This window comes from Uloborus diversus, chromosome 3, assembly GCF_026930045.1.
Source record: "Uloborus diversus isolate 005 chromosome 3, Udiv.v.3.1, whole genome shotgun sequence".
Taxonomy (NCBI): domain Eukaryota; kingdom Metazoa; phylum Arthropoda; class Arachnida; order Araneae; family Uloboridae; genus Uloborus; species Uloborus diversus.
The window spans coordinates 119,593,801-119,617,756 of NC_072733.1; the positions used below are offsets into that span (position 1 = coordinate 119,593,801).

The 23,956-nt window shown below is 33.1% G+C and overlaps 1 protein-coding gene across 1 annotated transcript in view; it reads left to right on the forward strand.

The window, feature by feature from the left end:
* Positions 1–258: 258 nt before the first annotated feature.
* Positions 259–23,956, forward strand: part of LOC129218195 (uncharacterized) — a 92,948-nt gene continuing 69,250 nt past the window's right edge. The window contains exons 1-3 of the mRNA XM_054852412.1: positions 259–444; positions 3,189–3,290; positions 6,265–6,402. Of these exons, the coding sequence (XP_054708387.1) occupies positions 298–444; positions 3,189–3,290; positions 6,265–6,402 (387 nt within the window). The 5' untranslated portion in view covers positions 259–297. The remainder of the gene's footprint in view (positions 445–3,188; positions 3,291–6,264; positions 6,403–23,956) is intronic.

Sequence of the window (23,956 nt, forward strand, 5' to 3'; positions counted from 1 at the left end):
AAATTTAACTTTTTAAAACCTTTCAATGGACTAGCCTTTGTCCCTTTGTGATTTCTTGGGCATCAACATAATGCCATATCAAATTTAGCAAAGATCAAACATAAACTGGATTTGCATAATACACATACAAGTGGACAAACACAGAGCTATGTATATCCATTTTTATATTTTTGGATATATGTGTGATGTTTTGATAAGTATGCATTAATTTCTGAATGAATAAAAGTGTAAAAATTCAAATTTACTTTTCATAGTTGAGTTTTGCCTGAAAGGAGCTGGATTTGGTCAAGTGTCAGAATGGTTAATTGTACTCAGCCAACTAATGAAGTTTCTGCATTGCTTGTTCTTCCCAGTTTCTGGACAAAAATGACTAACTTTAATGTAACATGTACAAATGGATGCTCTGGTCACGGTGACTGTTATGATGGTGTGTGTTTTTGTGAGGTAAGAACTGTATTTCAACTGATTATTGTATTTTGCATTCGGGGCTGTCCATAAATGTCATACTTTTTTTTCAGCAAATTTAGCCCCTCTTTCCCGTTTATCATGGCTTTTGAGCATTATGAATGATATCAGCTGTGTACCAATATCATTATTATCCATGAAAATTAAGAATGATTTCTAAAATTTAAGCACCATTTACATTTTTCAGCAATTCTCTCTTAAAAGTGTTATTCCAACTGTTAAATCTGCTGTTAAGGGCACATTAGTTACTATTGTTGCATATTAAGGCATGGGAGGTTTGGACACATAACAGGCTTCTCTCTCTCTATCTTCAAAATCAGTCTGTGCTCTTAAGTGTCCTTCAAAGAGTCCATAAATGCCCAACCATGTAGCCGATTTATATTTCCTTGGCTATTTTTCTGGACTACACAAGTAAAAAGAAAATCTTATGTACATTTTTATTTTTTACTTAATGAAAGTGAATTCTGGCTGTTATTAGTAGTGTTTCTTATAATACTAAACTGTATGCAATGAAATAAATTTAATGAAAGCTCAACCTAAAAAACTGATACTTTTAAAATTCCAAAACCTCTGTGAATGAGAAATATTTTTAACAATAAATAAATATCCTTGTCATAGTCATGAATTTTTGTATAACTCAGAGATGCTAAATTTTATAGGGTTCTCCATAGTTTCTACAGAAAAGTTTTATCAAAAGTTAAGTCAGCGTAAGAGGCTCAATTTTCTACAAGAAATAAAATAAAGTTTGCAAATTCAACTTTAAACATTTGGCGTGATTACCCTTTGAAAAAAATTTTGCCGAGCTCCAAAACGAGTGATTGCAGATGATCACGGTAGGGTGCAACATCAGTCAGTAGGAGATAAAGTGTCAGGGGAAAGCTTAAATACCTGGTTTTAACCAGAATTTGCAGCAACCCTGTGTTGGTATGAGAGGGAGGTGTTTTTGCATTTGTTTTTGTTGATGTATGTGCAGCGTTTTTTCAAGTTTTTCTCATATTTATATTAAAATTCAACTCAGTTGTAGTCATTAAAAGGTGGCCTATTTGCTGCTTTGCTTGTTGCAGTAAAAAATCCAATACTGAATCATACTGTGCTGCATTTTGGCTGATTCAAATTGGGGTGCTTTTATTAATGAAAAATCTTTTCTCTTTGGGGGACGGGGGATTTTTTATTTTGTTTTAAATACCTATAGTCTTTTTTTTTTTACCAAAAGGGGACTTAAACTTTGTTTTAATTGTAATGTATACTTTAATTAAACTATTTTCTTTCTTCCTTTGCGGAGAAAGGGTGAGTAGGATTTTGTTTTGTTCTACATGTATAATGAGGGTATCATATAAATCATTTTTTCTGTTGGGTGAGATTTTTTTCTTTGGATCTTGTTTTTTCGTATGTTGAATAGATGTTGCCGTTGCATTTTTCAGGTGGCCAGAACAACTGATATGCTTTGAAAACTACTAAAAATTAATAAGATTGAGACTCAAAAATTTTGTATGAGAATGGCATCTCTGATAACTTCAAAGTAGAAAAATTTAGTTATTTCAGAAATCTTTTTCATATAATTCTTCATCTCAAAATTACAGTCCTGCCCGCTTAATGGAATAGCCATTTGCAATAAAACCTGTCAACAACGATACTGTTGGGACCTAAAAAAATGTTATAGACAGGTTTATTGTTATAGGCAGTAGTGTTATACACTGGTTTCACTGTATAATATATATATATATATATATATATATATATATATATATAGTTACGAGTCCAATGCAGCTTCAAACTTTCAATGAGAACACAGTTCTTGAGAAAACACAGGAGATTTATGTACAGGAAATGTAGTTACAGCTGCTAAATCAGTCATCAGCAAATAAGGAAACTAAAAATTGGTACCACCATAAACTCAATGGTCACACAGGTATTTACTTCAAAATATGCAAAAATATAGAGAGGCTAATACATGCAGAGCCAAATACATGCTCTCAGCGCCACGGCTCAGACCAGTCTGACTTTTTATCACACGCGGAGGCTATTTACAAATCCTAGAGAAGTTTCGACAAAATTTGAAATGCTTCTGGATGTTTTCTTTTTATTCCATTCACAAATCTTAGCGTGCAGAAATGGAGGAACCATATACTTCATTCAAATGTAAGGGGGTTGTATATTCATTACAAAAAACTATTTACAGGTTACGTCACTAAGACAATTTTAGATAAAAGATAATTAATGGAATAAATGGCAAATTTAGTTGGATTACAACAAATTAATCACAAAAATAATTACTATTTACAGAATTTGTAACAATATATATATATATATATATATATATATATATATATATATATATATATATATATATATGTATGTATATATATATATATATATGTATGTATATATATATATATTCTAATAAGCAGAAAATTCCATTATCCAGGATCAAAACAACTAATTACTACCTATGGCTTGGTACTTTGAAAATGTAACGGCGGGATATTTCAACCCATATTCTACTAAGCAGGCTCGACTGTATAAGATATAAACTGATGTACCGAACTTTCCTTAAAAGGAAAATAAAAACAGTATCATATTTCTTAATATTTGAATGTAGCTACAAAAGCTTGGTTGCATTTTTCTTTCTCTCTGAAAAGTGCTTGCATTGATTTATTTTTTTTTTCTTCTTCGTCCTTCCATTTCCTTTTATATAGATTTATTTATTTGTCATAATGTTACAGGTTCAATACAGTGGAGGAAGCTGCCGTGATCCAAATTTGAATTACTATATTGCTTTTTCCAGTATATTCTACATTATTTGTGCTGTATCTGTTATCCAATTAGTGAGTATTCTTTTTGTCAGTTTAATTATTTTTATTTTCTTTTTCTAGTAATCTATTCATAATTCTATTTAATTCATTACTAGCAATAATGTAGACTCGTAAATCCAGATCTATATTCAGGAACAGATTTTTGTTAAAAATAAAAATTGGTGAAACCCACGTTATTATTCCACATTGCATAAAGGACATGTACAGTAGTCTGGTTAATGATAACATTTTGTATCCCAATGTATGATTTTGCTAACAAGTGACTGATAACAACAAAAGAATCATTAAATTAGATAAACCAATTGATAACAGCAAAAGAATCATTAAATTAGATAAACCTATTATTGACCACCTATTTAAGCCACACATACTCTGTTTCAAAATAAAATGATAAAACTCGTATTTCTGTACTGTATGTGGGTGAATATCAGGAGTAGTGCTAATTTAAGTCCCAGATGAATTTCTCAAGCACTTCCGATTAAAAACAAAAAAAAATCATCATACAGTAAACTTTGTCGCACATGCCATGACAAGATGTTGAGGTTTTACTTTAAAATTCGAACAGTTTGTGACTTCTTTGGCCTTTGAAAACCCTCTACGTTCCTTTTCAGGTGTTCAAGTACCTCCTATCACGTGTGGTGGAGATCCAATGTAAACTGTATAGGGAACATATTGTCGCTAAAAAGACGAATTTGCGTATCTCAAAAAAATCGAAAAATTAGTTATGATGACCAATAAATAGTAAAGTTACAGAGCCTCACACTGGTGGCGGTTCTCAAGCGATACAGTAAACTAGAAATCTTTAAATCGTTTTTCTGCAAAATGCTTAAAAGTGAGATATGCCCATTCATCTTTTAAGCAACGATATAAACATACATACTTACACACATACATATATATTCTCTGTTTTATATTCTAGATATTTTTTTTATCATTTAAAAATTCTTAGTCCTCATTCACACCTTAATTTTTTCACAAACATTTTAATTGCCTTTATTACATTCTCAAGTGTGAGAGAAAATGTTATTTCATCCATTGTGAACATTTTTCCACATTAATGTGATACATTATGTATGAAGCTAGTTATGGTAATTTTTCCATTATCCCATATCCATTTTGTTAAAATTCTTTGAAAGAAAGAAAATTTTAAGTTAACTTACATATTATTGTGTTACACAGTAAAATGTTGTGGAACATTCAGCTCCGTTATGTAAATTTCTGTCTGTGGAGATATATGCAATTCTGTCCCAATTGGACAAGATACATTGCCGTTTCATTAATTGATCTGAATAAAAAAGGGTAAAAATTTTGCAACAGGCAACTATTTAAGAAGATTGATTGATTTTTCTGCTTTCGGACCATTTTCATTTCTCCAAAATCATAAAAATAATGAAAAGTGCCGTTTCTTCCCCAGTTTTCATAAATTTAAAACAAAATTTTAGCAATTATTAAGGCATGGCAGTGACGTCAATACAATTATAATTCTAGAAAGAACTTGTTAAGAAACTATTGGTTGTTTACAATTTGATTATCCGGCATTTTAACCTTTAAAGCAATGCTGCATTTTTAAAAAAAGTAAGCTTTTGTTACTTTCAAAATTTATGCAAATAAAATGATAAAGGCTTGTTTGTGATGAACGAAAGTTTTCCATGATAGTAAGATACCTTCTTGGAAGTGACCTCTTATTAAACCCCATAAAATTATTTTTCTGATGCAGCATTCTTTTGCAACATTTTTGTCATTCATTGAGGCAAAATTTTGACAAACTCAAAGATTCAGTGAAATTCGACATGTTTAAAGCTTTCAGGCTTGTTACGCAATTGGAAGTTTGGAAGACATTGGGTTTCAAATTTTTAATTTTATTTTTAAGTTTTCGCAAGTAATCAAAACTTTTTTGCGGTATATTGACTCGAAAATGAAAACAAAATGATTTTTTTGCACCATTCTGCTGAGCATTTCAATAATATTTCGGACAGTACTTTTCGATTAAATTTGTGCTGCATGCAGAATGACGATTAAATCATCTAATAAATCATTAGTTCTCACATCAAGAATACAGGGCAAATGTTTTTCAATAGCTTCTAATAATTGCAACTCAGCAAGCTCAAAATAATCCAAACAACAATTGTCCATTTTGTTTGTTTACAAAAGATAATGGGAGGAAAATCTTGGCTTAAACCACCAAAGTCGAGGTCATAAGCCGAGCCTGAAATGCTGTGATGGAGTTTATCGCCAAACCCGAATGGAGAATATGGTGTGTTTTCAAGGTCATGTCTTGAGCCATGATGCGAGTTCAATCGTTCGCTGATACAGAGTGAGGAATAGCGGTGGTTATTGTTTTGTGTGAAATTTTCAGGTTTTTGGCTTAATTGATGAAAAATGTACGTTCATTGTATTGTTTTAGGATAAAACATAATATTTTCACTAAATATAGTTTTTTAGCTAAGTAATCTATAATGAAGGCTTATTTCATCCACTTACTATTTTAAAAGATTGGATTTGAGAAGAAACAGCACTCCACCCTCTTAGGCCTGAATAATTTTTCTCTTCATGGCATACATCTTTCTAGCCTATCTGTGTTGTTCTATCTGTATACCCGTGTAAAGACTTTTTTTGCAACAGACTTTTTTTTTTTTTGCACCTTTTTAAAGTAAAGTTCTAAAGAAATGATTGATCATTGTTTTTTTTTTTTTTTTTTTTTTTTTTTTGCCTAGGTCTTTGGAATTTTATGAGCACTATCTTGGATTTTGAGAAAAATCCCAATGGCAGCCCTGCATATGCATTGAAATTTTCAAGAAATATTATACTAATACATTCCGTTGTCAGTGTGTCTAGTACTAACTTTAATCTAAGCTTTGTTAAGCTAGTTCAGATGCATCAATTTTTTTTCCCTTGAGAGAGGTAGAGAGAGTGTTTCACAGCTGTGTTTCTAACTATTTATTCACTTGCTTTTGTTTTATTAATGAACTTGATTTATAATTTCCAGATACTCTGCATTAAGTCTGAATTCAGTAGGACTAAACCACGTTCAATCATCAAAGCATGTAATGTAACTACTCAGAAGACTCTATACATTTTGACATGTATGGCGACAGCCCTTCGGGGATATTATTTTTCATCACCTGTAAGTATACCATCGTTTAGCTTGACATTAACACCATTCAAGTGCTTTTCAAATTTGCTAGCTATTTTTAAAATTGTTTTTCTACTTCCTGTAAACAGGCTAATATTCTCTTTTTTGGTATCTTCATAAAAATTACAGAGGAAAATCAATACTTAGCAAAAAATAATGATGTAATAAAATTGGCACTTTAACAAAAATAGCTTCGATAAGTGGTACATTAACAAAAATATTTCAAAAAATCTGTACTCTAACAAAAATCGACAAGTAAATTAAACTATCACAATCATTAAAATCTTCACCATCATCATTATCAGCATCAGTTTCAGAATTATACTTTAACATAGAATTAAATTCTAAACCAATAAATTAGTAACAATTTTCACATTAAGATTCCAAATAAGCATTCTATTTGAATAGAAACTGCTTTATGTTTTCAAGACGTTTGATACTGTACATTGGTTTTGCAGTTGATTCAATTTTTATGCCATTCTTGGCAGTGTCTTAGGCATTTTTAAAAAGTTCTGTATGATTTTGTTGCAGACGATATTAGTCTTGCAGAATAATATTTGGACTGCTAAAGATTTACTTTTGTTCAATTCTGTTGGAAATGTTAATTAATGTTGCTCTTATGTGTCCAGGTAATGCAATTTAAGCCTTTTTGTTCTTTTGAAAGTGTTTCGTTAAATATGACTTTTTGCTCATTTAAGCTTAACTTAGCTCTAAGTTCAGTCATAATTGGATGTTTCAAATTCTTTTTGCTTTAAGTCTTCAAACAGTTCAGGACTCAATTTGAATACCAGTCTGTTTTATCAATATCAGAGATCACTACCATTTGAGAGTCTATTCCATTTTTTATGCTGTTAGTTTTATATTTTGCTTCAAAGGTAGAATTCCTTTTTCAGGCCTTCTTTGCCTGTGTACTGCGCAAGATAGCTGATTCAAAAACTGAATTGAATTTTGAAGCACGGATTTTTTAAATTTTTTTAGACCAAATGTTTTTAAAAAATGCTTCAAGGTGCACCATCCAAGAGTTCAAACTATTTACGTACCAAATTTCAAGTTTGTAAGCATTAATAGATATGGCTGGACATTGCACACAGCTGTAAAAAAGTAGAGATATAATTAGTTTTTTAACCACCCATCTAACTAGAAAACTTGTTTCTAGAATTAAGCATTTTCTGTGCTTTGATAGTCGAACTTGGACTGTGGTCTTTCTAATATTTTTTAGTCAACACCTGTATACTTTCATTGTGAAGTCTGTGGTCGCAGTGTGGGGTATTAGTTGTTAATGCTTTGATTGAATGCCTTTTTTTTATTTACGTGATCATTAGCATCCTATTTGTCTTAAAAATCATGTTTTCTCATGCAACTTCATTAGCTCTCACGCAACTTCATACTATTATGAATATCTCAAGTTTGACAGAACCTCTCGCACAAAATTTCTCAAGCACTTCCCTTATGAAACGGCAAACCTGAACACTTGTTTTGTCAACAGATATTTTAAATAAAATTTCTTCACTGAATAAATTACTTTCCCAGTTTTGTTTCCCCAGGTGAAGCTTCTCTCTGCTCCAGGAGGGTTAAGCACATCTGTTTTATGGGTCATTCTCACAGAAAAGGTACAAATAGACCAAAAAAAAATGCTTTTGATGAAACTAAGTAAAAAAAAAATAATTGCATAAGTGTTTTTGTTTATAAATTATGTCCCTGTAGTAGTGGTTAAGTTTTCTATTTTATTTTTAAAAAGATTTCAAATATTTTAAATCCCACCTCGTCCACGGAGGGGATACAATAGTCAACGGAGGATATTTTTTATGTAAAAAAGTGTCAATAAAGGTTGTTATGAAAGTAAACATGCGTTTTAAAGCTATATGAACTATTATGTGACTCTTACTTAACATTAACAAATTAAAATGTGGAGGCTTTTGAAATAAAGACTCCTGACCTCGCTCTTTATGAATATCCTATTTTATTGAAAAAAAGGTACAGATGTGATATACCCCCCCATTTGGCGACATTCGATTTTTTTGCACAAAATTAAAATATTTTTCTCGCCAATGAGGCAATAATTTTTTATGCATGGCATCCCTGGCCAAACTAACCTGTGTTTAGCAACCCGAAGGCAATCTTACAGATCTGTTCAAACTTGTTTACTTGGGTTGTTTGGGTTTCACGCAGGAGAGATACGTGGTGTTTCGTGCAATATACCTTACAGGAATGCTTATTTTGTGTTAGTTTAAATTCAGTAGTTGTGTTTTGAAGTAAAAACATTAGAAAATGCCAGTTTCTTCAAACTTGAAGGTTAATGAAAAGTTAACTCCAACATGGTGTGTATCTGTAACGTGCCATTGTCATATGATGTATTGTTTTAGACTGAGTGTGAATATTTATACCATATAAAAAGGTAAGTTCTTTATTTTAGAATTCAAAAAAAACCCTCTCACTTCCAAAATTCTTTGTTTTTACAAATCCTTGAGGGGTTCTTGTAGTTTTTAACTATATTTTTACTGTATGTAAATTAATTTTACAGAAATAGTACGGTTATTTTGTTCTAAAAGTTAATTCTTATCGATGCCACGAATTATTTAGACATTCTATTAACGTGCCTCCTTTAGGTACTGAATTTTATGTTAACAGTTGAAAGTTCTTTCGGTTGTACTCTTAAAAATGCTGAATTTTATTAATAAATCTGCACAATAATGGTGCATATTTCACACTTAAAACTGTGTCATTATTGTACACTGAACGGAAGGAGCCACCCTTGGGTGTCTCCATGAAAATATACATAACTGTGACCATACTCCGACTGTAATGTATATTAACAGTCGGAGGGATAACGGACCGAGCGGAGCGAGGTTCTGGCGAGCCAGAGGTCTCATAGTACTTTCGTAATGAGACCGAGGCAGGGCCGGCGAGCCGAGGTCTCATTACGAAAGTACTATGAGACCGAGGGCTCGTATCCCGGAGAAATGATGAAAAAAAAATTAATGCATTAATTTCGACTTGTAATTAATACAATAATTTATTTCATTGTATTTTAATATGTTTACAAAAAACCCCGGCCCTGTACATTTTTGAAGCATATATTCGTGATGTTTTTTGTTGTGCTTTTATGTTGTTTTTATATATATTGTGTTCTGAAGTGCTTTGATCATGTTTTTTTATCTGATTTTTTCCTGTTGGCGCTAAAAAAGCATCGCTAAGAACGATGTATGACATATGTCGTCATACATCGTTTTCTTGGCGATGCTTTCTTGGCGCCAACAGGAAAAAGTCGCTAAGGGTGGGGTATATCACATCAGTTCCGGAAAAAAATCCACATTCTAGCATTTGCAACAAAATCAATAAAGTGCAACTTAATTTAGTTGGAAAAGAAAATATCGAAAGTATGTCCTTAGTTTCATTGATGAGTAAAAAAAAAACCTAATAAATCAAAAGATATTTTTTTTAATTTAAAAAAAAAATCATTTTCTTTTTTTGAAGAACTTGCCAAAGGCTGATTTAACAAGCTTCGCAGGCCGCTTCTGGCCCGCAGGTTATAGGTTGTGCATCCCCTCTGTACAACAACATAATCATTGATTTTTGATTTGCTTCTTATCCTTTCTCGATGAATCAATCCCAAATGGTAATGTTTACATTGATCACCACAACTTAAACAGGTGAGGTATCTTGCTTCCATATTTATTTGGTCTTTTTTAAATACAAGTTCATGAATTTTCATTGTTCCTGAAAACGGTAAAATATGCTTTGGAATTTGTTTATCTACATCACTTATAAAACTTTCTTCAACATTTTTTATTATTACATTCTTACAGTTTTTTTGAAGTACCGAAACTAAAATTTAACAGTCTGAGATATGTTTTCTGGGCAACTAAATTGTCAGCTGTTCTTTTTATTGCTGCTCCAACTCCATCTGGAGCACTTTTTCCTTGAGAGCTTTCACTATAGTGCCAGTGAATTTCATCCACAATAAACTGAGAGGATAAATATCCACCTATTAACTGAAACATTGTTTTGTTTTTGTACTGAGCACTGGGACCATCACTGAGAAAATGAATTTTTTTTAAATCAGGAATAAGAGACTTTAAATTATCTTTGAGTGAAAGCAAATGAGCAGTAACAGCTGATGCATCATGCCTATTACATGCACTGATTGTTCCATATGAAATAGGACTTTCTTTTACAACACAAGTATGTATAGTTACCTGTGGCTTTGAACCACGAAAGTGGGCTGATTGAATTTCTCTGTGAAACTTATATATGTAATTTTCGGAAAAATCAATATGCATTAGGATTTCATTCCTTTTCAAATTTGTTTTTATATCTGAAAATATAATTTCACTAATTCTTTTTTTGTACTCTCAATATCCACTTTCATGGTTCTATGGCAAATTTTTGTTTCACCTTTAATCTTCATAGTAACTTTTTTGTTAATCCATTTCGGAAGTAGCACAGGTTCATCTTGAAAGTCATTTATTTTAATTTCTTTTAATTTGCAGGCATCACATTTAAGATTTAGGCAAAGTTCTCTCTGAGGATCACAACATGTTGCTTTAAGAACTTGAGATATATTTTTTTCATTTATAATAACAAGACTATGTAGTTTTACTATTAAAACCTTTATGTTTTCGTGAACTTTGCATAAACATGTCTCCCGATCGGAAACTTTCGGAAATAAGATCCAAAAAGATCAATAACGACAAAAAGTTTGATAACTAAGAGTTCGATGTTGTGGGCATTCTTTTATAAACATTTTATACAAATTATACATAGTATCATTTAAATAACGCTTTTGTTTTTTTTCTTTTCTTCTTGTGTTTCTTTTTTCCCTGGGCACAAGCGACTTGCTTTGTCAGATTTTAGAAATTTCTGAACATTTAGCTGTGTTTCTTCTGTGAAATCTCTTTTTGACACAGTTTTGTAAATTTTATTACCATAATTGCTAAGCATTTTGATTGAGGTTATTTTTTTTACCTTATTGAGTAGTCGATACTTTTTCATAATTTTACCAGACAAAACTTGTAGCATTGTCTTTTTCACTTTGTGAGATTTTTGGCTATTAAAGTTAGTTTGTATTTGTCTGCCAATAGCTTCAGCAAACAATAACTTTCTAAACACATTGGATTTGCTTTTTCTATCTTTACTATTCAATTCTCTTCGAACTTTTTCTCGTGGTGATTCATTTTTCTTTTCTTCACTTTTCTGAGATCTGCTGAATCTTTTTTTATATTTTTCAAGTCTAGTATTTAATTTTTTGTTTTTCTCTTCTAATTTCTCTATTTTCTTCTTTAGTTTATAACGGTTTTTTCTTATTGTTTTTTTCCTCTCAAAATTCCAGAATTCTTGTTTTCCTTGGCACTGTTACTATTATCCAATTGAGAAGAGGTGCTTGGAGGTGTATCTATAATTAATTCTTCAGATCCTTCCAACTTTCTTTGTTTACGATATTTCCTTGCTTTTTCTTTCCAAAGTTTTCTTATTTTTCTTTTTTCACGTTCATTCATTTCTTGAACACATTTAATTTTTCCACTAGCCTTTCTTTGGTAGTAACGTGCTCTCTCTTTTTTCTTACTTTCTTCAAACATAAGAGGATTTTTTTTTTAAATTTCTGTCTAGCACGTCTCATGCTAAGTTTCTTTTGTTCCCTCCTCTTTTGGATTTGAACGTCTGACTTCTTTTTACTTTTTGGTTTTGCCATTTTTTCTACTATTAAAAGAATATATATATATATATATATATATATATATATATATATATAACATTACAGAAATCAATTAACAGAAAAACTGACAAAATGAACTTCTTTAAGAGTCGAATTTAATTTCTTTTCTATAAAAAATACTAAACAAAATTGCTCTATATTTTGTTTAGCAAACTAAAATTTATTATGATTTTTTCTAAGGCTTTGTCTCTTCCGTGGACCACGTCATCTCCTCCGTGGACATGCCACGTCCACGGAGGGGAAGTTCAAGGAGGAGACAAAAGTAAGCTTTAGAATTTTTCAGAGTTTTGATTTTAAAGTTAAAAAAATGGAATGCTTCTTTTTATCAAATATACCACTTTTGCTATCTAAAAATGATGTTTCAAATACAAAACAGTTTTATTTTACCTTTTGTATGATGACCAGGGAGAATACACTACGAACTTTGCCAAACCAGATTTAGGCACAACAATCCAACACGTGTACAAGAGAACTAAAGTTGATCACTAGAAAACAAAATGGCTAAGTATCCTACCATTTACCTTATATGGACTTGACTTTTGCTGCCCTCTATTATGTATTTATTAAGTTATTTTAAGTGTCCACGGAGGGAGACTTCAATCTTAGGGACAAAGTTTATGAGTCATTTTCTTTACAAATACAATTTATTTTTTTTTAAATTTTATTTTAAAAACATCTTAGAACTCTTAGCTGGTTGATACAATCAAAGATATTTAAAACCAATTTAAAGAGTTTGAGACTAATTACAAATTGCTTTGCCTCACAGACTTAGGGACGTCCACGGAGGGGATTTTAAAGCAACATTTATTAAAAAATAAAGCTTAAATATTAAATTTATTTAATTGTCATGCATAAAATTAATTAGTTCAAAACTTAACTAAAACACATGAAAAAAATATTAAGGAATATAGTGAAGTTTTTATTATTTATTACTAAGGGACTGTAAAAGTCACCTTTTTGTGAGAATGACCCTCATGTTCATCTTCGGTTTTACTCTGAGGCAACTGAAACTGCAATTTATGCTGTTGTTCAAATGCAGTAAACTTATATACAATAACTACAGATTCTTTCCCAGATTTATTGACCTCAAGCATTTTTATGTGATTATTTTGGATTAATCATTTTATTTTGCATTCATCTCTTGCATTAGTCCCTAGCTTTCTATCCCGTTTGCTTCAGTTGTTCTTTAGTTGGCCAGTTCTTTGATATTCCCTTAAAATCTTTGAAACAGTAGACAATAAAACATTCATTTGATTTAAAACGAATTATTTTTCTCCAACTTTAAACAATACTATACGCAACTTTGTTGTTTCACAACTATCACGTTGACTACCCATTTTAAACAAAAGAGTAATGTAAGATTTTCTGAGCGCCCAAGCTTTATACTAGTCACAATTTATCAATTAACAAGTGCAAATATTTTTGCTGCTTTTCAAATTAACGTGGAATAAATAGGTTATTTTAATTTTTTGGTCCATATAAAAAAATTAACATTTAATGTACTGATGACCTTTAAATTGTTACATAATATCTGCAAAGTTGTTGATAGTTTCGCGCCCATTCATGAATGACATGCTTCACTCTTTTAAATTGCCTGCATTCACTTTACATGATTTATTGACAAGTTTTGTTGAAAAAATTCTGATATTCTATTATTTTGAATTTGGGTAGTATTTGCAGTTCCTTATTATATGTTCTATAAATTGAATCAATCATTTCAGAAGAGGCATAAGTTCAACTAATGCAACTTTTCAGGAATCGATAAAAAGTGATTATTTCATTCAGAAATGAACTAAATTCTACGAAAATTATTATGACTTATCTAGCCACAAGTAGGATCATTACCTCACCTTAAATTACGTTTCATTTCATCACTGAAATTAATTGTTATTATTTTTTTTTACTTGGGGACTTATGCCCTTTCTGCAATAAATATCCTGAAAGACTAGTTTACAGTGATGAAAATGTAAATCAAGTGAAACAGATTTGTTTCGAACTGATTTATGATAATAAAAAATAATATTACAAAGTGACAAAAATAATTACAGTGAAACCTCCCTTAACGGACACCTCTAATTAACGGACATTTTTGCAAGTCCCAGTCCCTCAATATAGGCCATTCCATGTAATTCACTCTGAATAACGCACACTCCGAATAACGGACAGCTATTTCACAAAAAATTTTCTTGCGATCGTAGCGCTTCCGGTTTTTTTTCTTTTCACATAATATCTTAGTAACTGCTTGCCTTACAAAGCTTTTCATCCTCCACAACTGATATTCCACCCCCGTCATTTCCTTATCACTGTTTCTTGGAATTAAAAGAGTGGCAATGGGCAGAGGCAGCGATTGAGCTTAAAAGTTGGGGGCAGAAAAAAAAAAACTAAAAGGCATGGTACTTTTTGTGGGCAGCAAAAAATGAAAAAGAAAAAAAAATTCATAATTTTGTAACGGCTAGTTTTGAGAGTATTGAAGCAGATAAGTGAAAACTGATGTCAGCCTAACAATTAACGTACATTTTTCTTAAGATTTTAATGAATTTTGTACACGATAAGTATTCAAAAGTTAAGATAAAAAAAAAGAAACTCTGCGCTTTTTTCTAAGTGGGGCTCTCGGGAGATGCAATTGAGCAGACCGGCGCCGGTAGTAGTCGGCTTTATGGCGGCGTGGTTTCGTTGGGTTGTTTAATTTTTAGACATGAAAAAGATCTGCCCATATTTAAGGTCATATTGCCAACTGTCAATCATGCAATAGTGATACTCGAGATAAAATAAATAAATTAACCATAAAAAGTGTGTGGGGGGAGGGGAGTTGCTCCGCCGAATCGCCGCCGTTGGTAATGCAAAAAAGAGATGTCAAACTGTTTTAACTGATTTCTTTAATTAATTAAATGCTTTTTAAGACAAGTGTGTGCTGTCAGAATACCTTTATTAAGAAAAAACAGATTAATTACACTTGACGTAAAATGTAGTAAACCTTTCGCAATTTTTTCGATTATGTTCTACAAAGGGAACAACATCCCATTTTGAAAAAGGTAAATTAAGTAGTTCCTCCTAATAGCGGACACCTCCCAATAACGGACAAAACTTCTAGTCCCTTAACTGTCCGCTATTCGGAGGTTTCACTGTAGTAAGGTCCATATTCATAGTTTCATTTCTTAAGAAAATATATCGTGCATTTTCCTCTTTCTCTCATCTTGTTTTAGTGAAATAGTAAAGTCTGGTGTAAAAAAATAAAAAAAATAAAAAGCAAAAGTTTTACATGTGTATAAAACTATATTTATATTCATCAAATACATCCTTCATGGAAATCTTTTTTTTCTATCCTTTTCTTGTCTAGTTTTGTGTACCAAGTTCAATGTACATATTAGTATGACTATGTTCAAAATTGCACTGAATAATCATCTTGATATTTGTTATTTCTTTCAACAATATGAAAATTTTCCCTTTATACTCAATATTGGCAAAGGTAGTTCAGCCGACAAGTGTTACTTTGCAATATTCTCTTGAAAACTATGTAAAATAGCTAGCCTGAAACCGTTCCTTTGATGTTCTATCAAATATTTAAGCATCATAAATGTTGGTAATTGAATACATTTGTTGCCCAGTAGAATCTTTTTCCAAAATCTCCATTTGGGGGAAAAGTCCTCTTAAGAAATGAAGGGCACCTGTTTTAAGCAGTTACAGATTTCATTGTTTTCAACAGATTTGACGGTGAATCTTGATGTAATTTCAGAATTTCATTTATGAGAGCTTGGATTTCCCATGGTTATAATCTGTCATATCTGTTAAACATTTGCTTTACTCTCCCAAGATCCTGGTCGCAAAGAACAAACAAATGTCCTCTCAGAGGAAAGTCATCAGCAATCTTGTTGAATTTCTTCAGTGTTATTTCTAGAAAAATCTCCTGCAGTGTTGTTCTTATTTTGACCAGCGTACATCTCACTGAAAGCATACAGTTTTTTCACAGTTCCTAGAGTGATCTTAATAAAACCCTTGAGATATTGGCCAATTTCATTCAGATTTCGTGATTTCGTATCCCCCCTAACCGACGAAGCTACCATTACCAAAATTATGCTAGATCAGAGGAGTTATTTGCTTTTACTTCATTATGCCAAAAAATCTAGTTCTTCTAGGATCTTACTATTGCATCTTACTATTTCTTCTTTCACGTTTAGTGCAGAAAGGGCACAAGTCTGGGACTTATGCCCATTTTGCACTTAACAAAAAATGTGACCCCTAAATAAAGTACTTTGTTGTGCAAGAATTGTCTTTCCTGCTACACTAGTCGATGTCTCTACAAACAAGCATGAGAATACCACAACTAACTCAATTTTGAAAAAAATGTGACTTATGCCCTTTCTGTAATAATCAATTTAATTGTCTTTCATGTTTTCTAATTTTCTTTAACCTCTCCATCCCTGGACATTAGGGTGCATCAAACCCCTTTCCAGAAACAAATTGCTTTGTACCTAGTCTGAAAATGTTCCATTACCCTTAAAATTTCTCCATATCAAATATTTTTGTTTTCCTAATCATTTTAGGTGGCCTACTTTGAAATTTCGGATTTTCCACAAAAAACGATTAAAATCAGTATTTTTCCTAGTTAATTTCTTCATATTTTAATTAATCTTATCTTAATATTCAAGAAGTAATTAGGTAAGTGTAAAATGCAAAATGGATCATAAAATCATTTAATTTTAATAAATAATACGGCTTTTGTGCTTTTTAATCTGCCACTCCGCCAATTATACAGCCAAATTAATTTTTGCTATAATTTTTTTGCCACATTTAATAGTGACTACAACTTTAACTCTGTTTACAAAACAGTGCATTATCTGTTTTCGTCAACTTGTAGTTTTCACTTAAAGTCGATTTTTTACTTTTAATTTTGAGCCATTAACTTATATTTTGTTTAATTTTTTCCATTCAAATTTGAAAACACTAGTCTCTATTTTTAAGTATTCTATTTTGCTTATTTCTGCTTTTGGTTTTGATTTGGAAACTCATGCCTTAATTTAAGTTAGGTTTTTTTATCTGATTGCACTATGGACACCAGATTGTCGTTGCATATTTTTGGTCTTGGCAGCAAGATAACCAGCAACGATTCAAAAATAAATGGCTCCAAGCTTCCTACTAATTTGCAAGTTTTAAGATGCATGATGTACTATATCGAAGAATTCATGAAAGCAGAACAAAGAGGGAGTCTTTTAGATTAGTCTTATCACAGGTATAAAACTTTTATGAAAAGCAAGTATTTCTATGATTAGTGAGCTATAAGCCTGTCAAAAAATTATAAAATTTCTTGATGACTATGCTAAGTCAAGGGCTATACCCCTTAATCGAAAATCTGCACCCACTACTATGCAAAAAGTAAAACAAATGGAAGATAACATAGCCTTAACATTTCAGTTGTGGCCTGGGAATGTAGAACTAATTGAAGAACAAAAAAGATATTTTCTTTCTTCAGTCAATGAAAAGTGATCATATTGCAAATTTGGATCATATGATAAAACTCTTGGAGATAAGTTAAAAGATGAGAAACTGGGTTAAACTAGCAGAAAAAGAATAGCAAAGATAAATAATAAAACCAGTTTGGATTTAACATTAAATGACATTCTCACTTCATCTGATTCTGATGGACAAAACATAACAAATGGCATAGAAGACGCTGGTTTTGAAGGACCCTCAACAAGTTCTATAAGCCATCATTGCAATAACAGAACAGGAAGAAGTTTATTCATCCCACATGATGTAGTGAAGAAACCTTATCTTATTTTACTTGCAACACCTTTAAATAAGAACCCAGCACAACAGGCAGCATATACAAAGGCATTAGTTACAGAACTAGACGGTGAGACATCTGCTATAGCGGCAACTACAGATAGATCAAGAAGGGAAGTTACGATGGAAATTTCAGTAACATGTGAGAAGCAGTGGTGCTTTCCTAAACAAGCAACTTTGCATTGGGATTCAAAACCATCAATGACATTGTCCAATAAATATAAAACGGAAGAACGTCTGACCACCGTCATTGGAGATGTCCACCAGCAAAAAATTCTTGGTGTGCCAGCATATCCTCAAGGAACTGTTGATCAAATGTGGTTCAATCATCGCCAATTTAATATATGAACATCTCATTTTTTGGAAATGTACACAAACAGTTGTAAACATGACATTTGATACAACTTCATCCGACACCGGCCATATTACTGCTGCCTGCCACCTACACCACATCAGTTGCAAAGTTACAAACACTAAATTTTATGAATGCAGAGCGTGGGTTCAATCTAAGTAGCGACTTCATTAAGTACTCAAAATGTAAAGAGCACTATGAAACGGACAGGAAAACCTTCCATCGTGCTAAAAGATAGAGCGAAGCCTTGCAGGCGTTGCGTTGCAAGAAGAAAAATAATAACTAACTTTCAATTTAGAATTCCATAAATAGGAATTTAACAAAGATAGCGAAATAAGTTTGGAGTAAAAAAAGGCGCTTGATATTTTGGTGATTGATTGTAAATAAATGTATATATTTATGTTTTTTAATTCTGCGGCTTAATATTTTTATTTATTTAACCTTCTGATTAATTGTTTGAAATTCGATAATAATAATATTCGATACATCAACAAATTGGTGACCCGGATAGAACAAAATTGCTTTCTCAAAACCATTTGCCTGAAATTTCAAATGTGCCAGTATTCAATATCGGTATGCATTATTATTCATTATCACAATTTTATTTGAAATGACTGATTATTTCCTCTAATAACTTTCATTCAGTATTTTGCACTATATTTTTCACTCTGAACTTTGCTCTATTTTTTGAACTTTTGTTCACGTTATAATTCGCAATGAATGATAATACTGAAAATGCATCTGCCGCAGGAAATACAAACAATGGAACTGTTTCTGCCGTAACAATAAAATTGCCTGCATTTTGGCGAGCTAATCCAGAACTTTGGTTTATACAATTACTCACAATTTAAGCTCGCGAATATACAAAACCGCAGAATCTACAAAATTTCACCATGTTGTGTCAGCGCTACAACCAGAAGAATTGGCGGTGGTTGGTGACATAATTTTGCAGTCACCAAGCAGTTCTCCATATACTGTATTGAAAACTAGATTCTGCCAACAATATGCAGAAAGTGAAACGGAACGTTTTAAAAGTTTAATCTCCGGTATGCAGTTGGATGATAAAAAGCCGTCGCGATTGTTACTAGAAATGCGAAGTAAATCCCCTAGTCATGTAAGTGAAGAATTGCTAAAAACTTTATTTTTACAAAGACTTCCAGTAAACGCACAGCAAATTTTAGCTATTTTCAGTGATGATTTGGACAAACTTGCTATGATGGCTGATGGAATTATTGCAACTGATAATAACTGTACAAAGATTACAACTGTTTCATCTGGTCAGCAGTCAGTTAAAGACATGTTGCATGACATTTCTTCCCGTCTTAACCGATTAGAAATGAACTCTTGCTCTCGTGATAAAAGCCCTCATTTTAATCCGAAAAGAAGACGTTCCCAAAGTCGTAATAGAAAACACTTTAATGGCCTGTGTTGGTACCATTATCGTTTCCATGATTAAGCAAATAAATGCATAATGCCCTGTACTTATTTCTCAGAAAACTAACGGGGTCGTCGCTCGGTCCCTCGGGTGACGGCACTCATTCAACTATACATAGACTGTATATTTCGGATAGTTCTTCCGGTATGCAGTTCCTGATTGACACAGGTGCTGATGTTTCTGTGGTTCCTCCTGGATTTACTGAGAGTACATCATTCTCCCAACAAGTTACAACTTTTTGCTGCAAATGAAACTGCCATTCAGACTTATGGCCAACAATTGCTAAAATTAGACCTTGGTTTACGAAGAGTGTTTCACTGGCCCTTTATAATTACTGCCGTGACTAAACCAATTATCGGAGCTGATTTTTTGAAGAACTTTGGATTTTTAGTGGATATCAAACATGAACGCTTGCTTGACCCACTTACAAACCTACAGTCAAAATGCCAATATCTGCTAATGCTGCTCCTACATTAAAATGCGTAAATGGAAAGTCCACATTTCATCGCCTGCTGAGTGAATTTCCTGAACTAACAGAAACTGCATTGAAACTGCTGACAGCGAAGCATGATGTTGAGCACTGTATAGAAACAAAAGGTCGTCCAGTCTTCTCACAACCTAGAAGATTGCCACCTGACAAGTTGAAAGCTGCTAAAGCTGAATTTGAATACCTGGTGTCTGAAGGGATTTGTTGACCCTCTAAGAGCAGTTGGGCAAGTCCACTTCATATGGTTAAAAAGCAAAATGGTGATTGGCGTCCTTGTGGGGACTATAGGAGATTAAACTCGGTCACTGTTCCCGACAGATATCAGGTTCCCCATATCCAAGACTGGTTCCAAGTTTTAGAAGGAAATACAATTTTCTCCACCTTGGACTTGACTAAAGCTTACCACCAAATTCCAGTTCGCGAACAGGACATACCAAAAACAGCAGTCACTACTCCATTCTGTCTGTTTGAATATTTATATATGCCGTTCGGTTTAATCAATAGTGCAGCTACCTTTCAACATTTTGTTCATAATATACTTACGGGACTGAACTTTTGTGTTCCATACTTCGATGACGTCTTAGTTGTTTCTAGGGATGAAGAAGAACATCTTCAACATCTTCGAGAAGTATTTCAAAGATTTTCAAACTATGGCATACGACTCAATGCTTCAAAAAGTGTTTTAGGTGAATCTACTGTATCATTTTTAGGTCATAATATTAGCGCTCATGGAATTACGCCACTACCAGGGCTGGATATAGGGGAGGGCAGGCGGGGCTACTGCCCCGGGGCCTCCACAGCAAAGGGGCCCCCACAATAAAATTTTTACAAAATATCCTAAATTTAACGTGTCAGCCAATTTTACATTTTTTCTCCCAGACTTTTTTTTTTTGTATTTCTACAAAGAATGTATTTCTAAATATCATATGAAAATAACCTTAAAAGTACATGAAAATGAAATGTATGTTTAGATATAAATACGAAACAGTAATTTTAAGTCTATAAATTATAATAATAATATAAAAAAATAAATAGTAGTAACTTCAGGATGTATTTACTATTAAAGTGCTGATCGAAAATATCGGATATACACATATATATCAAAATATTAGGATATATATATCAAAGTATTGGATATTTTCGGAAATATGATGATCTTTTCGAATCCTGATTAGGGGCCTGCACTCCTTCGTTGCCCCGGGGCCTCCACACTTCCAAATCCGGCCCTGGCCACTACCAGACAAAGTATCCGCCATAAAAGATTTTCCTCAACCAAGTGCAATAAAAGAGCTGCGACGTATCTGGTTCTTGGCAACCCCTTGCTTTCTATTCAAAGAAACTATCGCCAGCACAGCAAAAATATAGTGTTTATGATCGAGAACTGTTAGCTGCCTATTTAGCCATAAAATACTTCCGACACATGGTCGAAGGTCGTACATTCATTCTGTTTACTGATCACAAACCCTTAACCTTTGCATTTCAACAGAAGTCTGACAAATGTACTCCCAGACAATTGCGTCATTTGGACTTCATTGGACAGTTCACGACAGATATTCGCCATATTAACGTTCTCGAAAATTCAGTAGCCGATGCACTTTCACGTGTTGAAATTTCACATATCGACTCGTCAGCATCAATCGATTATAAGAAAATGGCTCTTGCACAAAAGAAAGATACTGGTCTTCAGGACATTATTTCGGGAAATTAAACTACATCGTTAGTGCTAAAACCACTCCCTGTAGCTGACTCTTCATATGACATGCAATGCGATGTCTCAACAGGCCGCATTCGTCCTGTAGTACCTGAACATTTTCGCCGACCTATATTTAATGCGTTACACAACCTTTCACATCCTGGTGTTTGAGCAAGTTTGAGATTGATACAAGAGCGATTCGTATAGCCTTCCATGAAAAAAGATGTTACTACCTGGGCTTGATCATACATTCAGTGCCAAAAATCTAAAGTCACTCGACATACACGAAGTGAGTTAGGATGTTTTAAGCCGCCTGATGCAAGATTTGAGCACATTCATATCGATTTATCCCCTTCCGCCATCCAATGGATTCCAGTATTGCCTTACCTGTGTGGACAGATACTCGAAATGGCTCGAAGCTTATCCTTTAAGTGACACCTCTGCTGCTACAGTAGCAGAAACTTTGTATGCTGGCTGGATTGCACGATTTGGCACTCCGCTTCAAATTACAACGGATCAAGGAGCTCAATTTGAATCTTCTCTTTTCACAGCATTAAATGATTTACTAGGTACTGTACGGCATCGTACTACACCATACCACCCCGAATCAAATGGATTAGTGGAACGCTTCCACAGAGATTTAAAAAATGCTATTCGAGCTGATGCCACTCCTCGTTGGACAATGATTTTACCCACTATTCTCATTGGTTTCCATGCAGCTTGGAAGGAAGAATTACGTGTTACAGCATCTAAAATGCTGTATGGAGTTCCTATACGAATTCCGGGAGAATTTCTGTCAAAATATTTGATATTTTTTATTTGTTTTCTTGACTTTCCGGTACTGGGGAAATGATATTAATAATACTTACCTATTTTTATGTGAGGGGACTCTCCATATCTTGACGCCGCACTAATTAAATACAGTCCCAAAACTTTCGTTCTTTCCTGCATGCGTAGTAAGAAAAATGTAAACAAACCGCACGGTGCTTGATTGACGGTTCAGTTAAAAATCGCAGTGAAAAAAATCTTGTCCGTCAATGTAACGGTTTCAACGAAATTAAGTGTTGCCAAAAATAATTTTTTTGAGTTTTCTTAGTGAATTTCATCGAACTTGCAACAAAGAATATGTAAATTGTGTGAACGTCATCGAAGCAGTATTTAAGCGGTGGACATCCGTCCATCGATCTCGCTTTCCCCTGTTTCAACTACCAGGATGTCTCCTCCGGCATAAGTTGTTGTAGTGGGTTACCAGCCCTTGAATCTATCGTCCTGTTGATGATGGAATAGCGTTCCACTTAATCTACATGGCAAATGAATTGGGCCGGCCGGCCTTACGTGGATGTTTCAAGACTTCGTTTGGAATCAACTGGCGGAAGATGATTCCAGATCGCTGGACTGTTTTTCCATTATCAAGATGAACTTTTTTAGGAGCAAGTGTGGTATAACTATTCTATTTATTGTTCATGTTCGCTGCAATATTTTTATTATTGCTGGATAGGATTCTACAAGAATAATATATTTTTAAGAAGCCTTTTTTCTTATTAACATGTTGTATTTTAGTACTAATAAATGTTAATGATTTACTTAAATATGCTTTCTAATTTGACTCTACCAAGACACATTTGTGAGGTCTACCAAGAACTTTAATTAGTTTTTCCTCCTGACATTTTCTTTCTCCGACAAGCTCTCCTCCTGATCCTGCAACATTTATTGGACGATTGAAGGATGACATGCAGAACATGCGCCCTGCGTCACCTAAGTGTCAAAACAAATCGATGTTCGTAAGCAAAGACTTGAAAGCCTGTACTCATGTTATCTTACGAACCGACAGGATAAAGAAAAGTCTTGATCCACCTTATGAAGGACCATATGAAGTTCTTGATCGAAAAGATCAAGTTTTTCAACTTCGCATCAAGAATAGAACAGTTTACGTAAATATTGATAGGCTAAAACCAGCTTACATCAGTCAAAGTGATATTACTCCAACCTCTCGCATTTCTCCAGTCATACCATTATCTCCCAAAAATGTTGAATCCGAAAAAAAGCAACCAAACAAGGACAGCACTGCTTCGGATCCTCCAGTA